This window comes from Etheostoma spectabile, chromosome 10, assembly GCF_008692095.1.
Source record: "Etheostoma spectabile isolate EspeVRDwgs_2016 chromosome 10, UIUC_Espe_1.0, whole genome shotgun sequence".
Classification (NCBI taxonomy): Eukaryota; Metazoa; Chordata; class Actinopteri; order Perciformes; family Percidae; genus Etheostoma; species Etheostoma spectabile.
This window is the reverse complement of record NC_045742.1, coordinates 968,234-981,116: the sequence shown is the minus strand read 5'-3', so window position 1 is coordinate 981,116 and position 12,883 is coordinate 968,234. Positions and strand designations below refer to the sequence as shown.

Genomic DNA, 12,883 nt, shown 5'->3' with positions numbered 1-12,883 from the left:
ACACACGCAAACACACACACACACGCTCAAAAGCATGCTGAGAACACCGGTGAGCTTGCCAGCCCTTTACTCAAAATCACCACTGTGAAAATTAATACCTCCAACCGTCCATTCAAAAACCAGCCACACACAATAACAGACACACACACACAATAAAAGACACACACACGCACACGCACACACACACACACACACTCACACTCTAGAAATCGATAAATACTATAATTCTTTACATAGGAAAACGCATCCATAAAATTTGCGAGTAAACCAGTTTGACTTTTTTTTACTATTAAAGTTGGTTCAATAAAAAACATTCAAAGATCCTAACATTTTAATATCATCCGTGTTAATCTTAACGATTTCCTCTCCTCTTCCATTTCTTTTTCTTCAAAACTGACTCAAAAACTGAGACTGACCGCCGGCTGAATGATTTCCATCAGCGTGACACACAAACGCTTACCTGCTGAGAGACGAGACCCGACTGAACAATGCGAACACACAACCTCCTTTCCTATGATTTCAAACAGGCGTACAGAGCCATCAAACCGCATGCATTATCCACAAACTCACAGGCCCTGATGGCCCCATACACACAATAAAGCATGGTGCGTCGGGGAGGACACAGGGGGCTGAAAGCAATCTTCCAACTGACCTTGAGTGGGGAGGACAAAACAGGTGATGGAGGGAGAGAGAAAAAAAACCCAATGCGAGTAAAAGGAGTGAAATACATAATCTATCTCCACTGGCAGAGGGAAACAAATGCTTTCACTGTGATTGAGGACACATCGCCCTCAAACATCGACACACACACACACACCCCTATATGCACACCCATTCTGGCTTAAACAACACTCGATGGAAAACTGAAACTGAGAAAACTCATTTTCCTAAACAGACAGAGGAATGGAGAAAGTGATGCGAAAAAAAGAAGTTGAAAAGCTGTGTGTGCAGAGAATAGAGGAGTCAGTAAAGAGGCCAAAATAGGTGGAAACAAAGAGGGAGAGGGAGCGAAGCAGACAGAGACAGATGGACGGAGTAAAGAGAGGGAAGGGAGAGAGAGAGATGACTACTAGTGACCGGCCTTTGTAGATGACTGTCGTTGCTCACTTTCGAGTCAGCTTCACTGAGGCAAAGTCTTAATGACTCACGGCCCAATACTCCGCATAATCAAGCTGTGCGGTCTGTGCGTGTGTGTGTGTGTGTGTACGCACAAGCCACTAGTCTTGTAACAGAGAACTTTATTACCATCTGTTCCCACACATGCTTATTTGTTTAGCCGTGACATGCGTGTCTTCTTCAATCGCTTTTCTATGTTTTCTCTCTCCACTCTGTGTGCCTATTCCAATCACCTCTCCTTCAGTGTCCTCTCCTCCCCCCTCTGCCTCACTCCCTTGCATGGGGGGGGAGGGTTATTCAAATAAATAGTGTCTAACCAAAAAAGAAATCACAGCCATTAACTCAGTGGCTTTCTAACTACTTCTCTCGTCGTGGTGAAATGGAATCGCGCTCAAGTCATTTAAGTCATTCAAGGCAGCCTGTGTCACTGTGTGTCAATGCAAGTGTGTGTGCCTCAGTACCCCCAGAAGCCATGAGGTGGAGCTGGTGACTGATGTAGAGAGAGAGGGAGAGAGAGAGAGAGAGAGAGGCAGGATGGATAGCTGAATGAAAAGTAAGGGAGGGCTTACTATCTTTTGCCTGTTATCACCATTTTTTCCCCTGGCAGCGGGCTTTTAAAGTGTCCAACATGGCATTGTGGGCTGGATTGTATTTGTACTGGAGCATCAATTATTTGTGGTACTGTGAGTGCAACTTGGACTTGGTAGTAGTATTTTATTGGTTGTAGGTAAGTAGAAAAAAACAGAATAGAAAAAAAATCCTATTTTTGCACCCTTGAGCATTATGCTCATAGAACCACAACACAATATAAATAGACCTTTTACATGCTATACGTGTTAATTAGTCCGAGCAGAGAAAATCACAGGTGTGGCTTGTAACATTAACGATATCTCAGTAAACCACCGTGCATTAAAGCAAAGTCCACCACCTGGAAAGCAGCCATCGTTAATGTTATTAATTGCGCCAATGCTTTTCCTGTTATGGCTCGTCAAAATGCTTGCTGTGGAATAAGGCAATAACTAAAGGTACAAAAACAGCCCCATTACTGATGGATCTCAGCCGAATGGGGCTTTAAATCAGCTAAGAGTCACTGTGAATATCTTTGTAAAAAAAATTCAGACTTTTCCAAAGAAAACGCACAGACCAGCCCCGGATTTGTGAAAACACACAGACACACGCGCACCTGTGCAACCACAGATCTTGTTGGCAGTTCAGAGAAAAGGGATGGTAGCCTGGAGGAAGGGCAGGTGTCCACAGATGGAGCTCTCTCTGCATCTCCTTCCCTCTCCCTCTCTCTCTTCCTCTGCCACAGATGGACCCAATCACACCTATTTCTCTCTCACATGCCCTATAGCTACATAATCAGCGTGAGTGTGTGTGCACGTCTGACTTGATTATTGTCACATAAAAGGGCTGTCTTCTAAATGATCTCTAAATATGCACACGTCTGGGGTGTTTATGGCCGACAGCAGATTACTGTGTGAAGCGCTGGCTACTACAATGCAGAAATGCTAAATTTGAGTTAATCTCTCAGTCCGTTTAAGTACAAGTTATAGTGAATGTGTGTTTGTGTGTTTGGAGACGTCCACATTCCCTAAAACACACACACCAATGTTTCAGAGCACAGCAAAATGGATCCTAAGATTCAAAAAGGGTCTGCTGGCTCAGGATAACACTTAATTTCATTTCATATTTCCAAGTTTGGTGACAGCTGAACATGTGTGTGACGTGGCCTGCAGAGGGTCTGTCTGTCTCAGATGGCAGGGGGTCCCGCTAGCCAATGGGACCACCCGCTCTGTAAAGCAGGAAGTGAACCACCGATCTGTCATCTGTCTTCATAAACCCACCAGTCAGGACCCTCGTAATTAGTCACCATGGAAACCGGCTAATTCCCTGGTCTGCCATGCCAATCACGTCTTGTCTGTGGCAGCAATCAGAAAGGCACATTTATCCACCGCTGGGCCGGATCCGTGGAACAGATGTGTGTGTGTGTCTGTATGTGTGTGTTTGTTCATGGGTGTCTAAATTCAAAATGTTTCTTCAGATAGGAGGCAGATGTGTCAGAGCTTTTGAGAGGGGTGTGTGCCGTGTTGTGATTGTCTGTGGAAACTGTTTGATTAGCTTGACGAGTGCTAGCAATCCCCTCACACCCACAAAGCAATCAAACAACTATTATATGACGCACACACAAACACAAATAAACACATCGACACTGATGCAGCAGACACAATTAACCTTACCCTAAAGGTCACAGACACACACAATGCAACCCTGCTGTTCTCAAATGACCATTTTGATTTGTAAATTAAGTCACATCTAAATATTCAATCGATAAATCAGCATTGAATTGCAAAGGCAAATACCTAACAAATAACCTTGTTAATATTGAGGACCTCATATGAATAAATCATGGATTTAAGTGGAGCAGGGGCAACCGGTGTCCTGTCCATTTCTTGCCTTCAGCTACGTGTCAATCACTGTAATTACAGTAGCATCGACTAAAACATGGTCACCGAAAAGCTGGGGGGCCGACACAAAAGAGCGCACTTATGATGCACCAACTTCAAATGAATGACCAAAACACACACACACACACACACACACACACACACACACACACACACACCACACACCACCCCACACACAATCGCATTCAAACTGCACAATCATAACTTGAACGCACATCAAAGCGGAGTTCTACTGAGATGTTGCCGTTTGATCGTGTAACACACACACACACACACACCCCCACCACACACCACACACACACACACACACACACACACACTCACTCCACCATATGCATACATAACCTACATATTAAATTACCAAATATATAGGGTTGCACAAATTATTCATTTTCTGTTTTAGCATGTGTTCGTGTGTGAGTGTGTGTGTGTTTGTGTGTGTGTGTGTGTATGTTCGTGTGTGAGTGTGTATGTGTGGTGTGTGTGTGTGTGTGTGTGGTGTGTGTGTGTGTGGTGAGTGTGTGAGTGTGAGTGGGTCCATCCACGCATGAAAAACCTAGGGGATTTGCTATAGTCAAGTTACAGCAGTGTTCTATTGTCCTCCCACTGTAGTCTGGAGAAAATCTAGCACCATGCCATCTGACTAGAGACAAAGACGTGTCCCAGGGTCTTACCTGTCTCATGAGAGAGGGTCTTGGTTCTTCCTGTGTTGCCTGAGTGATGCATCGCTCCGTACTTGTCTCCGTTTCTGATTAACCCTCTACCCTTATCTTCTCTCCTCCACTCTCCACTCCTCTCCGCTCCCTTAAGAGTCCTCTTTTCTTGATTCTCAATCTTTTGCGACTTGTTTCCTCTCCCTTTCGCCAAAGTCCTTGCTGCCTGTCGCCTCTCCCTCGCTGTTGTTCTTTTTCTTCACTCTTCTTTCCCTTTCTTCTCCCCTCTCCCGTCTGTTTGCAGCAAGCTCTCTGAAGCACAATCCGCTAGCTGAGTGCCGGAGCACCGCGCAGAAGGAGAGGGAAAGAGATGGAGCAGGAGCCCGAGAGAGACACAGACACGCGCACACACACACACACAGACACACAGACACACACACACACACTCACTCACGCAGTGTGGATCGACACCCTTGCACACGTGTGTCTGTTGAACTGCAGAGACAAACGCCACACACCAAAACACCGGAGGGGAAAAGAGATGAGCGCAATGCCCTGCACTGCTTTCCCCCCTTTTTCCTTGAGACTGCAGGTCTTTTTGTCTCCCTCCTGTTTCTAGTCCTCAGTCCTTTTTTTGCGCAATCCGGCACAGATAAAGGCCAGGTCGGGCATAGGGGAACGGATGGATGAAAAGACACAGAATGAAAAAGAGAGTGCCTTTCAGCCTGTGGCAGGCACAGCAGAAGAGAAGGAGAGATGTGGCTGCGGCTCCATCCTCCATCTGCCCTCAGCTGAGACTGAGAGCAGACTCAACACTCTCTCTCTCTCTCTCTCTCTCTCTCTCTCTCCCTCTCCCAGCAGCGCCACACCACTGAGATGGAGGGGGAGGAAGAATGACGGCGGGAGCTAACGAATAAGCCAAAGGGAGAGAGAAAAGAAGATAGGGGGGAGACAGAGAAAGAAGGACAGTGTAGAGGTAGACAGAAGGAGAAGGAGGAGATGGAGGAGATGGAGGTTGCAACGAGGGCGGGAGCAGCACAACAGAGCCCACGAGCGCCAGAGAGTGAAAGAGTGACAAAATCATGGGAATGTGACAAAGCATGCACATCAAAGGCGAAAGGGAGAAGGAGAAAGGAGTAAATGAGATATAGGAAACAGGAGGAAGTGGGTGGTGAGAGGAGAGGAAGGGATGAGGCAAGGTGGAAGGAGAGGGAAGATGCAGAGATGCGGAGGGGGAAGGAGGGAGGGAGGGGGAGAGGAAGGGCAGAGGACACTGCGGCGATGAAGCCAGTAATATGTCAGATCTCACATTTGAGCTACTACAACACGAAGGTGTGTTTCTTCCTCTCTCTGTCTCCTCACAGACTCCAGCCACCGGCTCAGGTGTCAGGTTCCCAGGTGAGTGAGGGTCCTCTCAGCGCCCAGCAGAGGGCAGACATCCTGTCACTTATCAACCAATAGGCTGAGGTCATCCCATGCTAAACAACATATTGCATTATTAGCATGATCCTACATTACCAAACACATTGATCAACAATCATTCTGAATTTGACACATCCAGTTAGACATTATGCATTGAGACAGCCTTGCGTCACTAAATCTGTTCATCATTTAGTACGCATTTAGAGATAAATCTATATTACTGAGAACAAGAATATTTAAGCCAGTTAATGTGTTTTTTTCTGTTCTTACACAATATGAAACAAGTGTGAATAGTGAAGGTTACTTGAAGATCAATCACAAAGAAATAAAAGCAGACAGTGATCTAACAGGACAACACACACACACACACACACACACACACACACACACACACACACACACACACAGGCGTTGAACCGCAGCACAACCGCTGAGAGAAAAGCCTATAGCTGACACAAAGCAGGTGTGTGTTGTGGTGTGTGTGCACCGTAGTGAAGAGGGAGAGGAGACGAGCGGTAAAGGCCAACCCCTGAGAAACCACTCCAGAGGACCGCTGTCAGCATCATTTTCTACCTCTTCATGTGACATTCTCAGACGCCATCTATCATCCTCAACGAGTCACAGATGCACACAATGCGCACGCGCTCACAAACACACACACACACACACACACACACACACACACACACACACACACACACACACACACACACACACACACACACACACACACACACACACACACACACACACAGTGTGCCAGCACTTATAGGCATGGCTCCAACGTACTGTATGGATGCAGTAGATCAAGAGTAGTACACCACCACACACACACACACACACACACACCACGGAAAGGTATGCTCCCTCAGTACAAAAACTTGCAAATAGAGGTGTTGAGGCTCGATTTACAGCAGGTGAGGAGGTGGGGGTTCAGAGGGGGGAGGCGGGAGCTTTGCGACTATGACTTCATCATATTAAAGTTGAGAGTGGTAGAATCAGTGGGAGCGCAGGAGGAGACGCGGGATTTTTAGATGAGGTTCACGTCGATTTGTCATGATAAAAACCCCGTCTGAGACAGAAACAAATTGCTTTCTTGACAACACCTTCTAATACTCCATCATGCACACATACACACCACACCCACACGAGCCCCGGCGCATGTACACATGTAACACACACACGCGCACACACACACACACACACACACACACACTTAAACCCAATGTGATACATTTTCTCATGCAGGTTATTTATCAATGCCATTCAGCATTATTCTACCTGGCATATCTGTATAACCATATATACACATTAGGTGTATATGGGATACACAAAAAGTTCCACTCAGCATGATACACTAGAGAGTCCACTCAACCTGCTATGCTTCCGTATGGAGGTCATGAGGCAGTATAGAAAAGATGTAAAGAGAAGAAACATGTAGTAAAGGAACAAGGAAGAGAGCATATGGAAAGGTCATAGAGACGCTGGTGAACGAGGGTTGTGTAACAATATGAGATAAAGGCTAACCTCTGCTTATTAGACCTTATTATGCAGATTTACTCAGTCTCTCCCTCTTTTTCTTTGTCTCACTGAAACACTCCTATGTTAATGTTGGGTTTTGAAATCTCAAACTAGGCAGTTTGAATTGCAAGCTGTCGATTTCTAGAGTCCTGGCATGTTATTTTATATTTCTCCAACTTTTTGGTCTTTCTTTGCTGCACATTTCCTTTCTTCCCTCAGTGACAGTTTTTGTTCTTTTTCCCCCCTGTTACCCTTACCTACCTCCTCTTTGTTTCTCCTCCTTCTACCTGCCTCCTCAAGTAAACCACTAAGGGAGAGAGAGCAGGTGGAGGGGAGAGAGGAAAATAAGAGAAAGAGAGAGAGCAAGAGCAAGGGAGTTGGATAGATGGAGAGAGAAGGTGTGCTATAAGGTGCCCCCATGGGTTGAACATGGTCATTTGTCATGAGACTGAAAGCTTAAGAAAAGACTAGTTAACCTTTACAGCTGATCCCTGGGAGACACAGAAAAAAACACAGCCCAGCAAAACACCTCCAGGAGGAGGCGTGCACCAAATGCGCACACACATGCATGAGTGGCCCTTGCAGTAGCCTTCAGAATACGGAATCGATAGTGGTGAAAACGCTCTTCAACAAGCGAGAGAAGCAGTGCTTACCATTTCTTACACCACTCCCCCTCCCTAACCCCTGTTCTTCCTCGGTGAAAAGCCTTGTTGTCTCCGTACACTCCCCCCCAACCTTGTCATGCACACACCCTGCCAGAGTTATTAATCACCTTGTGCTAATGAGCTATTAACTAATGACAGATTGACATGCCTCTGCCTGTGTGCGCATGTCTGAGTGTGTGTCTGTGTGTCTACGCAAGCATGTTTGAGTGTCGCCAGAGCCACCCTCAGCACGCTAATGTGATTAAAAAGGTTAAGCTCTTATTAGGGTGGGAGCACAAGGAGTACGAACGCACACACACACACACACACACACACACACAGGAGCCAACATCCACGCACGCATGCAAAGGAAGTCACACGTTTCTTTTATTTAGGGCAAAGAATGACTAGAATCAGTCTGCCAGATGTCTGAGTATAAATAAAAATAACATCAAATGCTTTGTACCTTTCCACATATATTGTTATTATCCAGGGACTGACTCTGCTATATGTTAATCACATCTCAGGGAAAAAGAGGGACGCGTCGAGGAATCCACATCACTACAGCAGAGCTGAAAAGGCTTTTTATCCACAGCAGAACCAACAAGCACTTTTATTTATTTATTTTTTATTTATTTATTTTTTTACAATCTCTGGTGTTTGTCGATATTTTTACAGCCATTCAGAAGACAACTCACTCAGGCAAGTGTCTCCCCCCCCTCTCTGTCCTCCCTTCATCACCGATACTGGTTTCAGCACCATGGACAGCTACACAAAGGAGCCGCTTTACGAACACATTTAAAGTACAATGTCCTTGTTTTTGGTTGTAATAATGCTCACATCCTAATATTCTAGACTGTGTGTCAAACAGTTACAGTGTAAAAGAGAGGCACTGTATCAAACTGTAACACAAATAGGAACGTGTTGCTTTTGGACAGGTAGTTACAGCAGACGTCTGTACCTGGAGTGTGTTTAATCAGACTTATTGCGCTCTAACACCTCTGCTTTCAAATTCCAAGAGAAATGTAGTTACAGCAAGATCATTTGAGAATCCTTGCACTACATAATAGGGATTCTAACCTAGCTCTGCAACGTGCAACGGTGATTGGGTTGGTGCATGTGCCAGCGCACACTGTACTGTATGTGCCTCTGTGTCTCACTGACCTAACAGTGGGTCCCTACAGAGAAGTTTTGGCGCATACCGACTGCGAGACTCATTTGCATTCTCACAGCGCTCTCGTTTTTTTCAGTGGCTTTAGAAGTGAACAGCTGCTTAATGGTCATAGCTCTTCAGAGACAGGACATTGGGAAGCACAGAGGGGGTTAGCCAGGGTTTCTGCACTGGCAATCACACACACACACACACAGGCACACAATCACACGTTGTGGCACACACCAGGTAAAGCCTGGTTCAGCTATGGTTCTGAGAGCAAAATGTGATCATTTAGCAGATGTTTTTCATCCCAAAAGTGACTTTAGAGGCTTTTCACACTGTTGAATTTAACTACAATAGAAAACAAAGCTTGGCACACATACATTATACTGTAGCTGACAACAAGAGAGAGAAATCCTTTGCAGAGTACGGCAAAAACAAAACTGGTGTGTGAAAAGATAGGACAGCATGTTGCGGTCTTGCGAGCATGTGTCATATCGATACATGTTCCAAGCAGTGGAGGGGGTTTGTGAAACCTGGATTGAGGCTGGATTTTTGGGGGGGGGATGTGGGAAGGTTAATTGCTCTCTCTAAGTTCTGTGGCGCTCACACATTCAAATAAACTATTTGAAACCTGCACCCCAGACTAGTACATCAAATTGCCTTCATCTCCACACTCATTTGACTGTTTGACTAGCGCGCACAGCCCAGACACACACAGATGGGGTGTGTTTCATGAGATGCCAAAAGAAGGGATTTGATGAAATACAAGACAAGTGAGAGACGGTTATGTCCTCGCAGTGTGTAAGAGCGGAGAGCCGTCCTCAGTGGGGGACATCACATCATGACCTTTACATGTCCAAGATTACGCAAATGTCCTTTTTTTGACAAAATCAAAAGCGGGTCACACACAAAGCAACCGATCAATTTACTGACAGGTTTATTGACCCACACATCTCTGCTTTTTGATTACCAAAGCTATAAATACACACAGAAAATAAACCTTGAAATATATTTGATCTTAAATTGAAAAACAAACACTTAATTGAACATGGTTGTTCTGACTTAACGAGGATGAAAACAGTAAATCTTAAGGACGGCTTGAGAATAAATTGTCAAACTACCAGGATATTGTCGGGTTTAAAAGGAGTACATCATACACACATATGTGTAAAGATTTCTTTGATTTCTATGCAGATGACTGTCTTATATACTTTACGTTTACTTTTATTTAGATTGCTTATGAACATGATTTTGACAGAACTTCTGTTTGGATCTCAGACTCCAGCTGTACAACATAGTTAAAAACAATGGATTTTCATTATATTCCTCATTGCAGACACATTTTAATGAACTCTGTTATTGGAGTTTGTCCAATCCCTGGGTAATGCCTTTTAAGCAAACATTATAACATACTGTATAAAACAGGAACTATTTCCTTATTTGGTGTAATATCAATGTCTAATGGTCATTTCCATAGGTTGTATACATTTTACTTACAACCGTGTGAGATCACGAACAATGAGGAAGTACAGACAATCTCAACAAAACAAAAAGCTTGATATTTAACATTTGGTGTAAATCAGGGAACACTTTGGTTTCCAAATCCCAGTAAACAGCAAAAACAAACTCCAACTAGTAAAGACAATGACATCCTTACGCTGCTGATTGAATTCATCTGTGTGCAATCCGGTAACAGATTAGTAACTCCAACAAGTGTGTGGTTGAGATTCATGGGGACTAGATTGAGAATGGATTCTGCTTTTTCATTGTGAATGGCAAACAGCTGGAGCTCCCACAACTTAGTAGCTGTTGAATGACTTAAACTCCTGACCAGAGTCAAGCAGTTGTGGTTCATGGTGCAGCTCTAATCATAGTTACACAGTGTCGGCTTTTCTGATAAATGGCCATAAACCTCCAGGTGTGGGTCTAAAACTTAACTTATTTTTCAGATGCAAAACAGAATGATATTCATAAAATAACCATAAAGGATGGGTGTAGCCAAAAATGGCCAAATAAGGCATACATGCATGCCAATGCCCCAATAAAAAGAGAAAAGAAAAACACAAACAGAAGAGACACCAGCCCGCCGACTCTCAGGCGCTCACATGTCTGGGTGATGATGAGGAGCCGAGAGGTTTGGAAGAGCCGGATAGGAGAAGCAGGGGACAGGACAGCTCTAATATAGAGACAAATGACCCCCCAACATCACAGACATGGTGGGCCTGAGGAGAAGCGGGTAAATAAAAGCTTGGATACATAGAATAGAGAAGGCAAAATACAGAGGGAGAAGGGGAGAGCTGGATCAAACGCAAGGATTGATGGGCTTGTAATTTTCTCTTTTCTGCCTGCTAAAGATGATGAATCCCTCTATGGGGAATTTAATCAGACTCCAACAAAGAGCATACACACAAGCGGGGCTGCAACAAACCTGTCATGGGTAAGTAAACAGCACAGTACAAACAAATACAAAGCCTGTGTATATCCCTGTGTGACACCAGAGTACACACATAAATTCTCGAATCTGGGCTCAAGGAAACGTTTTTTTTTTGTGTCCATCCATAAACAAATATTATAGTCAATATTTCTCTTTATTTTTGAGGACAAAACAGAAAATGATGCGTACACAGAAATTAGTTAAGATCCTGGGAGACAGCATGCATATATTTTCCAGGGAGCAAGGGATTGATTTCCAGCTGGAACATGCGTGTGTGCGTGTGCGTGTGCGTGTGTGTGCGTGTGCATGTGTGTGTGCGAGTGTGTGTGTCCTTTGCTGGCTCTTTACTGCATGAATGCTGCCTCTTTACCAGACTGAATAGATTACAATGCCTATGCCACATAGATCAATAAAAACAAGCTATGGCCAAATTAATTGCTTGTGACAACGCAAAAGGAAGACCACAGAAGTTGTGAGAGGAGGAATCCGCCTCGGACAGGGGAGCGATGTAAATGTCCAGAGCGTGTGTAGCGCTCAATGTCTGGCTGAATTGTGTATGCTTAAAATAGTCATTGTTCGTCAATAAGCAATTTCAATGTGAGAGGCTTGCTGAATGTACAATCTATTAATTCATTTACATTATGCCCTTGAAATTTCTAAACCGAATAAAAAAAAAAGAAGAAGACTTCCATGTACATGAGAATAGAGGGAAAAGAAGGAAAGGGGAAGGAAAAAGGGAGTTTGGGGGGAACCTGTTATTGTGATGGATTGATAGAGAGAATAGGGGCTCCCAGAAGGAGAGGTGTAAAAATAGGATTGCACCTCTTCCTCGACAGCGCTCCTCTCAGCCTATTTATCCAATCACGAGTCTCCTCTCGCTTTTGTCCCCTCCTCTCGCTCTCCTTTCACCTATGACTCCTCCGCTCCCCCTCTTCCTCTCTTGGTGCTCCACTGTTTTCTAGACAACATCTCCCAGCATCCTTCCTGCTCTGTGTCCATTTACTCATCCGCTTACACCTACACCCAAAGCAGACAAAAAGACAAAACCTCTCCATCCCACTGGGTTTTCCTCGTCACCACGCTCAGCTGTAGAGGCTTTACATTTTACCACGAAGATCCCAGATGACACACTTATACAGTAAACTCTGACTTTTTTTTTTTACATCAAAAAACTATATTTACACGCAGGGAGTGCTTACAGAGCCTTGTGTCCTTTTATCTCAGCTGTCTCACCCCACTTTGCATTCATGCTGCTACACCGATTCAACACATTCAAGCTAATGGTCTATGAGGGATACTGATGGAAGCTGTTCAGAGCACCACTTATTGTCCTGTCTGTCTCAACTGCTCAACAAGCCAAACAGCACTAAGGCGGGAAGAGAAACAGTCCTCCGCCGTTTCGCCCAAGTTTCCACCCAAGTCTCACTTCCATTCTCCTTCTGTCCTATCCAATATTTATCACTTTCTCG

The 12,883-nt window shown here is 44.6% G+C and overlaps 1 protein-coding gene across 13 annotated transcripts in view; it reads right to left on the bottom strand.

Annotated features, from left to right (window-relative positions):
• The window catches only part of tenm2a (teneurin transmembrane protein 2a), a 205,347-nt gene that overhangs the window by 100,712 nt on the left and 91,752 nt on the right, over positions 1-12,883 (bottom strand). Inside the window, exon 1 of one of the 13 annotated variants that reach the window (XM_032528720.1) lies at positions 4,259-5,031. The exons of 11 other annotated variants lie outside the window; for them this stretch is intronic. In XM_032528720.1, coding sequence (XP_032384611.1) covers positions 4,259-4,310 — 52 coding nt within the window. In that variant the 5' untranslated portion in view covers positions 4,311-5,031. Of the gene's footprint in view, positions 1-4,258; positions 5,032-12,883 lie in introns of those variants that run through there. One more of the 13 variants, XM_032528722.1, reaches the window with a different exon arrangement.